Source organism: Zingiber officinale, chromosome 6B (genome assembly GCF_018446385.1).
Source record: "Zingiber officinale cultivar Zhangliang chromosome 6B, Zo_v1.1, whole genome shotgun sequence".
In the NCBI taxonomy this organism is placed as follows: domain Eukaryota; kingdom Viridiplantae; phylum Streptophyta; class Magnoliopsida; order Zingiberales; family Zingiberaceae; genus Zingiber; species Zingiber officinale.
The window spans coordinates 100,215,849-100,227,973 of record NC_055996.1 but is presented as its reverse complement, the minus strand read 5'-3'; the positions used below and the strand labels follow the sequence as shown (position 1 = coordinate 100,227,973).

Genomic DNA, 12,125 nt, shown 5'->3' with positions numbered 1-12,125 from the left:
TCAAGACCTGAATGTATTCAAATTATTATTGTAGTTAATTAATTCTAAATAAAAATATATTTGAATTATAAAAATTTTTAAGACACCGTACTAGGACCAACAATAAGAATATTGTAAAATTAATCATATTGGAATTCAAAATTCTAAAATGCTGAATAAGATTTTTTTTTATCAAAAAATTAAATTAAATATGTTATATTTATTTTGCACCGTATTAAAGCGATTATAGTAAGTAATATCTTTATTTATAAAATATTTACAATTAATAATTGCCAATATTTAAAGAAATGAATAGACCCAAGAAATTGATTGTTTTAGAATACTATTAATACCATATAATTAAATAAAAAATAATTTAATAAAAATTTAAGACCGTTGGAATTGATTTTATTTATATTACTAATTTTTCCTTTTTTTTCATTGTCATTTCTTAGAATCAACCATGAAGGTGAAGCTCATCTCTGGTCTAATCATTTTCTTCATTTTTTACCTTGCCATCCATCTCAAGGACTTTCACACAATATCCTTTGAGTTAGTCGATACAATGTCCTTTGTACCGTTACTCCCTAATGTTCGTGTGCTCCTCGGTGTCATCACAATACCTAATGCCTACGAGCGGCGTAGCATAGTCCGCAATGCCTACCTTCTCCAACAGTCGAACATCAACGAAGGTAATACCGTCGATGTTCGATTTGTATTTTGCAATTTGAGCACGGAGGAGGAGCGGGTGCTAGTGGCGATGGAAATTATGGTGTTCAACGATATCATCATCCTCAATTGCACCGAGAACATGAACGAGGGAAAGATGTACACCTATTTCTCTAGCCTTCCCTCTATGTTTGGCAGGGGTAAGTACGACTACGTGGTGAAGACCGACGATGACACTTACTTTCGACTCGATAACTTGATCCAAACACTCATCAAAGCACCCAAGGAAGAGGTATCTACAATTCTTTTTTTTTTATGGCCGAAATTGAAATAAATCATAGGAATAATTAGGCTTTTTTTTTTTGTATTTGATTGATGAAATAATAATATTTTATTTACTTTCTAATTAAAAGGCTTACTTAATGGCATATATCTTCAATATGAACAGGTGTACTTAGGACTTTTAGTCCCACATGTGGAAACGGTAGAGTTCATGTCGGGAATGGGCTATATATTATCGTGGGACATGGTGGAATGGATCTCGAGGTCAGAGATGGTTCGGAACCACACGGCTGGACCCGAGGACGTCGTCACGGCCAAGTGGCTCGAGGCCGGTGGACGGGGAAAAAACAAGATCGACGTGAAGCCGAGAATGTACGACTTTCCGGAGGAGCCATTTGAATGGTTTCGCCACGACTTCATTCCCGATACCCTGGCGGTGCACAAGCTCAAGGACGCAACTCGCTGGGCCAAAACGCTGCGCTACTTCAACGTCACTAATGGCCTCGTTAAGCCTTCTAAATTCCTCCTATAGATATTTAATTACACCTTTAATTTGAGCATTCTATTCTATTGAGAAGAATTCAAATTATCACCTTTGATCATGTCTTACTTAACACATTTTGAACTACCTTTCTCTAAACTCACCTACTACTTCTTCATGCTCGCGTCGTCTATCTTCTTAATTAATTATCAAAATAGAAAAAAAAAACATACGAAAGATGCATCATAACAAATCTTCATTACATATTATAAATTTTTTTATAGTTAATATCAGATATATAATTGATTAATTATGAGAATGATGGGTCAAGCAACCGCTCATTTATTTTAAAAAAATAAAAATAAAATAAAATAAAAGGACGCCCTATAACTGCTTAATTAATTATCCCGGAGCGACAAATTACAATTTTATTACCTATCGCCGATACAAAATTCTTTTCATCCGGTACTTTGTTCACCGACATCTCTTTCCTCTTGAGTTAATCCCCTCCTGTCAGAGAGTACCATCTTGCAAGACCTTCCAAAGGAAAAGTCCTTTGAACACTGTGCAGCACCCCACCAGCGCATAGCAACTTGCAGCAGACCTAATCGAGTAGGTACGTACTCTGTCTGATGCAGATTTGCAACATAAAAACCATTTTCGCAGGGTTTATTTTCAACCAGATTAAATAACTCTCTCATCCAACGAGATGTTCGATATTACAATTTGGATTTTTCCAGAAGCATATGAGCTGCAAAATCATTCTTCACCTCCAAAATCATTCAGCCTCTTTCCGGCCACATTAATTATTGCCTAGCAAAAAAGCAACATCAAACGTCAACACACAACGCATTTACCTTTCCTTCTCGCACCATGCCAATGCCCCCCCTGTTCGCTTCTTTAAAGCCTTGACATGTGGCATCACCCCTTAGCGTCCTCAATCTCAGCCCCCCTTCACTTTCCTCTACCTCATCTCCCTCTCTCTCCCACAGCTCTCGCGCTGCTCCTTGAGTTGCACTATCAGTTTCGTCCAAATAATTCTTTCTCACCGCGAGAGCTAGCTAATTAACTAACTAAAGGCAATGAGCAGGCACGAGGGGCACAGCATGCATGATGCGCAACTGAGCTTATCGGCCGCCGCCGCCGCCGACGATGTCGCCTCGAAGATCGTCCCCCCGGTGACTGTCGTCCTCGAGGGGCGATGCATCTGCCACCGCATTCGCCTACACGAACACTCGGGTTACGAGAGCTTGGCCGAGGCTTTGCACCGTATGTTCGTCGTGGACGTGAACGAGAGCTACGGCCATGGGCACGAAGAGAAGGAAGGGCGGCTTGACCTCTCCAACGCAGTCCCTGGCCATGTGGTGGCATATGAGGACATGGAGGATGACCTTCTCCTTGTCGGGGATCTTCAATGGAAGTGAGTCGTTAATTCTCATTTTGTTAAATATATCTTTATATCAATCGAAGATTTGATTTGGTAAATGGTGAAATTATGGTTTCTTTTAGTGATTTCGTAAGGGTGGCCAAGAGAATACGAATTATCCCTGCGAAGAGAAGTAGTCGTGGGAAGCATTGAAATACAAAGGAAGAGTTTCTAATTCGACTGTATATATTTTATTTATGAATCATCTCTTCTATGTGTGATGCTTATTTGCTTATAGTAATTAAGAAAATTAAAATGCATTCGATAAGTCTTTTATTTTTCACTATTTTTTTTTTCAAGTTTCTGCTTAATTAGAAAATAAGATTAATACTTTATCTCCCATATAGATTTGTTTTATGTACGGCATTATTTATGTATTTAAGAATGCCTGATTGGTTATTGAGAAATTATTCAGTAGCAAGGTTTTCAGCCTTTCACTTTCCCAAATTCTCATTTTTTTAAAAGTTATTCACAATTATATTAATAATTGCAAATGGACTTTCAGAGGGAAAATATTTATTTTGAAAAAGATATAATTGAAAAAAAATTATAAAAAAATCAATGGAGAAAGATGGTTTTAAAAATTGAATTGACAGCAACTTAATTTTATTTGTTAATCATCTGTTAATCCATATATAAACAACATCTTTTAGAAAGACCTCTTGATCTTCTACCGTATTCCTCTTCTAATCTTGGACATTGTGTGAGCAACGATCTTCCAAGATGAGAAAACACCTAAACACCTTCTTCTCCTCCTTGCTAGGTTCGGCCAAAACATAAGCTTCACCAAGGAAGAAGAAAAATCTCAACCAAATTCCAAGGGATGCAAGCTTTCTCTCCTTCTTCTTCTTCTTCTCCAAGTAGTATTCGGCCATCACAAGAGTTCCAAGGGAGAGGAAGAATTCGGCCACCACAAAGAGGAAGAGAGGGAGAGAGGATGGCCGGCCACAACACCAAGGAAAAAAGAGGGAGAAAATAATAGAGGTTCTCAACATGAAGGCACCCCCGCTCCTTCTTTTATATTCCTTGGCTTTGGCAAATAAGGAAATTTATTTATAATAAAATTTCCTTTAACTTTCCTTGACAACAATTAATTAAGAAAAATTAAATAAAATTTCTTAATCAATTAATCATGGCCGGCCACCTCAAATAGATAAATTAGGAGAGTTTCAATGAACAAAATAAAACTTCATAATTTGTTTCCGGAAATTTTTAAAAAATAAAATTTCCCTTTAAAATCCCTTCATGGTTGATAAAAGAAATTTCTATAATTTTAATTTTTCAACATGTGAATAATTTTCAAAGAGAAAAAATAAAATATCTTTCCAATCTACAAATAAGGAAAGAGATCTAATCTCTTTCTTTAATCTTTTGTAGATCTTTTTAAGAGAGATATTTTAATTTTAATTCTCTTTAATAAATTATATCTTCCACATAATAAAAATTAAAAATTAAAATTCTTTTTAATTTAATGGGGGCCGGCCACCTAAGTTTGGGTTCAAGCTAGGGTCGACCGCCCATGAATCAAGGCTTGGCCGGCCCTAGCTTGAACCACAAGCTAGCTTGGCCGGCCCCCTTATCATGGGTATTGATCCGGTAGTAAGAGCAGGGGACCCCGCCCTGTGAAGTCAACGCCACGTGGAAGCCACAGTGACAGTCGTCCATCCGGAGAGGGTCGGGTCCGACCGGACGCCCGGAGAAGGCAGGGTCCGACCGGCTTGCCGACCGGACGATATACGGCTGATGGTTGAAGGCGCCCTGTCGAAATCAGGGTTCCGACACTCAGTGGAAAAGGTCGTGGGCCGAGCGGACCTCACGCTCGGCCAACGCCATAAGGTAACACTGCTGATAGTCCCCATAAAGCACGTGATGGAGGATCTCCCCAAATAAATCATCGCATATGTCCGGCCGGATGTTGAGGGAGCTGTCCGCCCGGAAGCCAGATTTGGAGCAAAGGGGAAAAGGACAAGGAACGTCTTTACAGAGGATTCCGCTGTCCCATCGAGGACATGCTGAGACTGTAGCAGTATGGGTTAGGGAAGCTCACTGACAAGCCCTTACTGGGGTATGAGCCATGGACACGTGTACACCTCGGTAGGTGTACACTCACTTCTTCACTGCCCTATATAAAGGCCCTCATTCTTCCCCGGAGGTAACGTTTTCGACGAGTTCTGAAGCCACTTTTTCTCTCTTGAGCTTCGCCTGACTTGAGCGTCGGAGGGTCGCCGCCGGGAACCCCTTCCCGGCCCGACTTCTGTGCAGGTTCGCCGGAGCTGTGTTACCAGTCGAAGGTCCACGTCGACAGCCGGAGAACGCCCCGTGCCCAGCGTCCGTTGGTTCAGCATTCGGACAGGATCAATTTGGCGCCGTCTATGGGAACGCTCCTGCATCCGAACGGGAACAATGGACGAGGCTGGACGACAACACACGGTGACGCTCTCGACGGAGGAACTAGACGCTCTGATCGAAATAAGGGCCGCCAAGCTTGCGGAGCAAAAACAGAAAGCCACAGTCGAGCGGCCGGAGCAGCAAGCAACGTCTGCTTCTGGTGGCCGAGCGGAAGCACCTCAAGCCACCGTTGCATTTCATCGAGCCCTATTCCGCACTCCAGAAGCCGCAGCAGCTCATAGAGATCGGGGATCTTCTTCGGACGAAATGCCTAGACGAGATGCCAGAAAAGGGAAAGCCCCCCGAGCGGATGCATCGCCCGAGCGGATCAATCGCCAATTTTCAGAGGCTATTCTACGAGACCCTCTGCCAAAGCACTATGCGCCTCAGACGATCGGCGAGTACAATGGGACAACCGACCCAGATGATCATCTGGGTAAGTTCGACAACACAACTACTCTCCATCAATACACAGATGGAGTGAAGTGCCGAGTTTTTCTTACCACTCTCTCGGGATCGGCTCAACGGTGGTTCCGGAGGCTGCCGGACGGATCCATCACAAGCTTCAAGGACTTCCAAACGGCCTTCCTCCATCATTTTGCAAGCAGTCGGCGCTATCAAAAAACGAGCGTGAGCCTGTTCGCCATCAAGCAAGAAGCCCGTGAATCGCTTCGAGCTTACATCCAGCGGTTCAACCAAGTAGCGATGGACATTCCAACGGCCACCTCGGAAACCATGATGAATGCCTTCACACAAGGCCTAGTGGATGGGGACTTCTTCCGATCGCTCATCCGAAAGCCACCCCGAGACTATGATCACATGCTACACCGGGCGAACGAATACATCAACGTGGAAGAAGCGCAAGCGGCAAGGAAAAAGGAAACTCCATCCGAGCGGGCTCCTCCGGCCGAGCGAAAATAGCACGCCACTCATCAGCCGCCTAGAGGACCAAGGGCCGAAGCAATCCGATCCCCCCACGCCAGGTCTCATGTGCAAGAGGTAGCTGCCGCCCGACCCAAGCCAAAAAAGAAATAGACCCCAAGGTTCTGCTCCTTCCACCGAACGGACACGCACAATACAAGGGATTGCCGAAGTCTTCCCTTCGTGACTCATCCTGTGCCCCGGAATGTCGGACGACGATCTCCCTCAGTCGACAGGCGACAGAGAACTCATGAAGCCGATCGGACGCGAGCTGGTAGGCCACAGCAACAAACTCCCGATCGGCATCGTTCTCCAAGGCAGGACGAGCGTCCCGAGAACGGTCTCGGCCGTCCGCTCGGGAAGAAAATAGAAGCAATACTTCTCGGCGAGATCAGCGTTATTCTTTGGCGGGCCGGAGGAGACTCAATCGAGCGAAAGGCGGCGTCCGGCGACTCAGTTCATGCGGTCGGTTGTAGCAGAGAACAAGCGAAGGACCAAATTAGTTTGGGCCGGGGACTGGAAGGAGTTGAAGTACCCCACGACGATGCTCTGCTCATCAAAGCGGTAATAGCAAATTATACTATTCATCGCGTATTTGTTGACACAGGGAGCTCAGTCAACATCATATTCAAGAAGGCGTTCGATCAGCTGCAAATTGATCGAGCCGAGCTGTTGCCCATGACAACTCCGCTCTACGGGTTTACGGGTAACGAAGTTCAGCCGGTCGGGCAGATCCGGCTGGCTACCTCGTTGGGAGAAGAGCCGCTCAGGAGGACAAGGACAACAAACTTCGTGGTAGTTGAGTCTCCCTCGTCCTACAACGTCATTTTGGGACGACCGGCGCTCAGCGAATTCCGAGCGGTCGTCTCAACTTTCCATCAGAAGACCAAGTTCCCCGTGGAGGGCAAAGTGGGAGAAGTACGGGGAGATCAGCTAGCAGCTCGGCGATGCTACATCGAGATGGTCCGAGCAGAAGCCAATTCCGCTCGGAAGGCACCCCGGATCGAGGTAAACGCCATCACCGAAAAACCATCCTCTTTAATTTATGAAGAAAAAGAGGAAGTGCAAATACACCCGACCCGATCGGGGGCCACGACCTTCATCGCGTCCGATCTGGAGGCGAAGCAGAAAGAGGAGCTGATCCAATGCCTCAAAAGAAACCATGATGTCTTCGTCTGGTCGACACATGAGATGCCCGGAATTTCACCAAGTATTGCGCAGCATGAGCTCCACGTCCAACCGGACGCACGGCCAGTCAAGCAAAGAAAAAGGGACTTCAGCGCCGAGCAGAATTCCATCATCCGAGCGGAGGTGGAAAAACTTCTGGAGGCCGGCCATATACGCGAGGTACAGTTCCCGAGCTGGTTGGCTAACGTAGTATTAGTCTCCAAACCAGGCAACAAGTGGAGAGTGTGCATAAATTTTCGGGATCTCAACAAAGCTTGCCCGAAAGATTTTTATCCTCTGCCCCGGATAGATCAACTGGTGGACTCTACGGCCGGCTGCGAATTAATCTGTATGCTCGACGCATACTAGGGCTATCACCAAGTGCCGCTCGCCCGTGAAGATCAAGAAAAAGTCAGCTTCGTGACGGCCGACGGCACTTATTGCTATAATGTAATGCCCTTCGGGTTGAAGAATGCGGGGGCCACATACCAGCGCTTGATGAATAAAGTATTCAGAGAGCAGATCGGGCGGAATCTAGAAGTTTATGTGGACGACATTCTCATTAAGTCCGTCCGAGCGGCCGATCTCTTCGAAGACATGGAGGAAACCTTCCGAACGCTACGCAAATATGGAGTCAAGCTAAATCCCCAGAAGTGCCTGTTCGGAGCAAAAGGAGGGCGCTTTATGGGGTACATAGTGACCGAGCGGGGAATCGAAGCAAATCCCAGCAAGGTGAAAGCTCTACAGGATATGCCGCCTCCAAGAAATACAAGGGAAGTGCAGCGTTTGACCGGTCGGATCACCGCTCTGTCCAGGTTCATCTCCAAAACCGCCGACCGGAGCCTTCCTTTTTTCAAGATCTTACGCAAAGCTACAAAATTTCACTGGGACGAAGAATGCGATCGGGCGTTCGAAGAACTGAAGACATATCTTAATTCTCTGCCTGTACTTGCCAAGCCGATCGGGGGTGAGTCACTTTATATTTATCTGTCTTCAACTGAGCATGCTGTAGGCTCAGCACTGGTGAGGTCGAGCGGCGATGAGCAGCCGGTGTATTTTCTGAGCCACATTTTAAAAGATGCTGAATCTCGTTACACCGGGCTCGAGAAGTTGGCCTTTGCTCTGGTTCTAGCTGCTCGGCGCCTTCGACCCTATTTCTTGGCTCACACCATCATTGTCCGGACGAACAGTCCACTAGGAAGAGTACTGTTGAATCCAGAAGCGTCCGGACGGCTCATCAAATGGACTACAGAATTGAGCGAATTCGATATTCAATACCAACCCCGCTCGGCAATCAAGGCACAATCTTTGGCAGATTTTTATCACCGAAGTGCAAAGGCCAGAGCCAGAAGCCATGTGGAAGATATTTGTGGACGGATCATCCACTCGGCTCGGGAGCGGTATTGGTGTATTATTGCTATCTCCGCAAGAAGAAAAGATGCATTTATCCGTCCGGCTGGATTATAAAGCTACAAACAATGAGGCAGAGTATGAGGCCCTCATAGCTGGCTTACAGGCAGCACGACATGTGGGAGCCGGTCGGGTAACGCTTCATTCGGATTCGCAGTTGGCCGCTCAACAGCTCTCTGGTACCTTCAAAATCAATAGTGCTCGGCTCAAGCTCTACGCTGAAGCCTTCGAGAAGCTCAAAGCTGACTTTAGAGAAGTTATTGTCCAAAAGATACCCAGAGCAGAAAATCAAGCAGCCGATGAGTTAGCCAAACTCGCGAGCTCAATAACGTCGGTCGCCATTCAGCAATCAATTGAAAAAGTACTGTTGGTGGCGCACGTCGAACGGATGGAAGGCCTCACATTTCCATACGACTGGCGGACACCCATCATAGAGTTCCTCCGCTCGGGCACCACACCATCCAATGAGAATGAAGCCCAGCTGCTAAGAAGGAGAGCCGGTCGGTTCACACTCATCGGCGATCAGCTTTACAAGAAATCTTTCTCACGTCCGCTGTTGAAGTGTGTAAGCTCGGAGGACTCGGCCTACATTCTCCAAGAAGTACATCAAGGATCGTGCGGAGGGCATCCGGACGGACGATCACTAGCTAAGAAGATCCTGCTAGCTGGATACTTTTGGCTAGCTTTACAAGCGGACGCCGCTCGGACCGTGGCTACATGCCTTTCGTGCCAAAAATATCACAACTTCTATCACCGACCGGCAGAAGAAATGAAGGCATCAACAGTCTCATGTCCGTTCGATCAGTGGGGAATGGATATCGTGGGTCCATTTCCTATGGCGATCGGACAGCGGAAATTTCTACTAGTGGCGGTCGATTATTTTTCCAAGTGGGTGGAAGCCGAGCCGCTAGCCAGGATCACCGAACAGATGGTCAAAAAGTTCATATGGCAACACATCATATGTCGGTTCGGCATCCCTCGTCGACTGATTTCCGACAACGGACGACAATTCACAGGCAAAATTCTCAAAGATTGGTGCCAAAGCTTCAGCATTGAACAACACTTCACATCTGTAGCCTATCCCCAAAGCAACGGTCAAGCCGAAGTAGCCAATCGGGAAATTCTTCGCATTCTGCGCGCTCGGCTCGATCACTTGGGAGGAAGTTGGGTAGATGAAGTGTCGGGCGTCTTATGGGACATCCGAACGACTCATAAGGAAGGGACGGGCGTCACGCCTTTCCACTTGGTGTATGGCGGCAAAGCGGTCATTCCTGTTGAAGTCGGCGTCGAGTCCGCTCGGATCCAAAATTACGATGAGGACAATGCCGAGCGGAGGAACATGGAGCTGGATTTGGTCGACGAGGAGCGAGCCAAGGCGTCCGTTCGGCTTATGGCGTACCGGCAGCGGATGAAGCAAAATTACAACCGCCGTGTAATCCCCAGATCATTCCAGGTCGGCGATCTTGTCTGGAAGAAAGTCAAGCCGGTCGGCGATGTCGGCAAGTTAGAAGCTCCCTGGGCGGGCCCCTTCAAGGTTATTGAAAAGCTCCGATCGGGCGCATATTATTTGGAGGATGAAGACGGGCGGCAGCTGAATCGACCGTGGAGTGCGAATCATCTCCAGCCTTATCGAGCGGGGTGAAAGGTGCACGAATGTAAATCATTTTTGTATATGTTAGTCGCCCATGTCCTTGTAATGCAGGAAGCAAAATTAATGCAAAGGATGGCCAATGGATTCGCCGATCGGCAGCGTCAAAATTAACCTTGAAGACCGTCGAGCTCCGACCTTAAATATCGAGAGACGAGCCGACGTCTATAAACCCTCCGAGCGGAAGACCGTCAAGCTCCGACGTTAAATATCGAGAGACGAGCCGGCGTCTATAAACCCTCCGAGCGGAAGACCGTCGAGCTCCGACGTTAAATATCGAGAGACGAGGCGGCGTCTATAAACCCTCCGAGCGGAAGACCGTCGAGCTCCGACGTTAAATATCGAGAGACGAGCCGGCGTCTATAAACCCTCCGAGCGGAAGACCGTCGAGCTCCGACGTTAAATATCGAGAGACGAGCCGGCGTCTATAAACCCTCCGAGCGGAAGACCGTCGAGCTCCGACGTTAAATATCGAGAGACGAGCCGGCGTCTATAAACCCGAAGACCGTCGAGCTCCGACGTTAAATATCGAGAGACGAGCCGGCGTCTATAAACCCTCCGAGCGGAAGACCGTCGAGCTCCGACGTTAAATATCGAGAGACGAGCCGGCGTCTATAAACCCTCCGAGCGGAAGACCGTCGAGCTCCGACGTTAAATATCGAGAGACGAGCCGGCGTCTATAATTATTCCGAGCGAAAAAAAGAGAGAAAGGATTGCAAGTGTCCGAGTAGTTCGCCGCCAATATTGTTCGACCGACTCTACGTTCCGCTCGGCTCAATGCCCAAAGGTTGGCTTATAGCGAGCGATCCTTGCTAGCAAAGCGGAATGTTACGCGTCTGGAATATTTGCCCGAGCGGAAGGGCATGGCCAAGTACTTCGCAAGAATGCCTTTCGAATGCCAGAGGTATGATAATAGGCGAGCGGGCAACACACATATTAATTAGCAAAAGGACAAAGTGCAAAAAGATAGAGTGCGCGAAAGGAAAGCATTGCATTAAAAATAAAATCTCAGGCCGGGCGGCCTAAGTACAAAAGGGATCATATTTAGCCGAGTGGCCAAATTACAAAAGTTACTCGATATAATCGTAGAGGGTCTTGGGGATGTTATCTAGGAGCGCCACCTGATCGCCGGCCGGAATATTGGTGGACTCCTGAAGAAGGCCCTTCGACTTCAGATAGGTCATAGTGGCAGTCATGGCCAAGTCGAAGGCTGTGTACATCCGCTCGCAGATTTTCTCCGAGAATTCGGGCGATCGGATGTAGCTCTGTCATAGAGCGGCGACTCGGCTCGGCTCGGCATCATGATATTCTTTGAAAGCCGCCTGGGAGCCAGTGAGGGCCTCGTTCAGATTCTTAAGCTTTTCCTCGTCGGCCGAGCGGCCCGCCTTCTCCTTGTCGAGCTGCTCTGTCAACTCCTTTATCTTCAGCTCCAGGCCCCGAGCCTCAACATTCTTCTTCTCCAGATCGGAGATAGCTGTATTCTTCCGAGTGGTGGCCAGGGTTATTTTTGTGTCCAGCGACTTGACTAGTCGCTCGGACTCGGCTAAGGCGTGGCCTGATTGGTTGTCTTCTTCTGCTCGGCCGCGTGAGTTTGAGCTTTCTTGACTCCTTTTGCATTTCGAATAGGAAGGGCCACGGTAGGACGGACCAACTCGACCTTGATTCCGTAGCTCTTCATCCACCAGGTCAGCGGTTGGAAACGCGATTTCCTCCACCCATCTCTGCAAAAGAAAATTATAGCTATTAGCGTCCGA

General features: G+C 47.2%; 2 protein-coding genes across 2 annotated transcripts; both read left to right on the top strand.

Moving 5' to 3' along the window:
* Positions 1-544: 544 nt before the first annotated feature.
* On the top strand, positions 545-1,544 carry LOC121991286 (beta-1,3-galactosyltransferase pvg3-like). Its single transcript, XM_042545298.1, has 2 exons — positions 545-940; positions 1,097-1,544. The coding sequence occupies exons 1-2, from the start codon at positions 545-547 to the stop codon at positions 1,460-1,462; spliced, it is 762 nt and encodes a 253-aa protein (XP_042401232.1). The 3' UTR covers positions 1,463-1,544.
* Positions 1,545-2,323: 779 nt separating this feature from the next.
* Positions 2,324-3,097, top strand: LOC121990477 (auxin-responsive protein IAA33-like). The gene is made up of 2 exons (XM_042544602.1): positions 2,324-2,831; positions 2,921-3,097. The coding sequence occupies exons 1-2, from the start codon at positions 2,494-2,496 to the stop codon at positions 2,988-2,990; spliced, it is 408 nt and encodes a 135-aa protein (XP_042400536.1). The 5' UTR covers positions 2,324-2,493; the 3' UTR covers positions 2,991-3,097.
* The last annotated feature ends 9,028 nt before the right edge of the window (positions 3,098-12,125 follow it).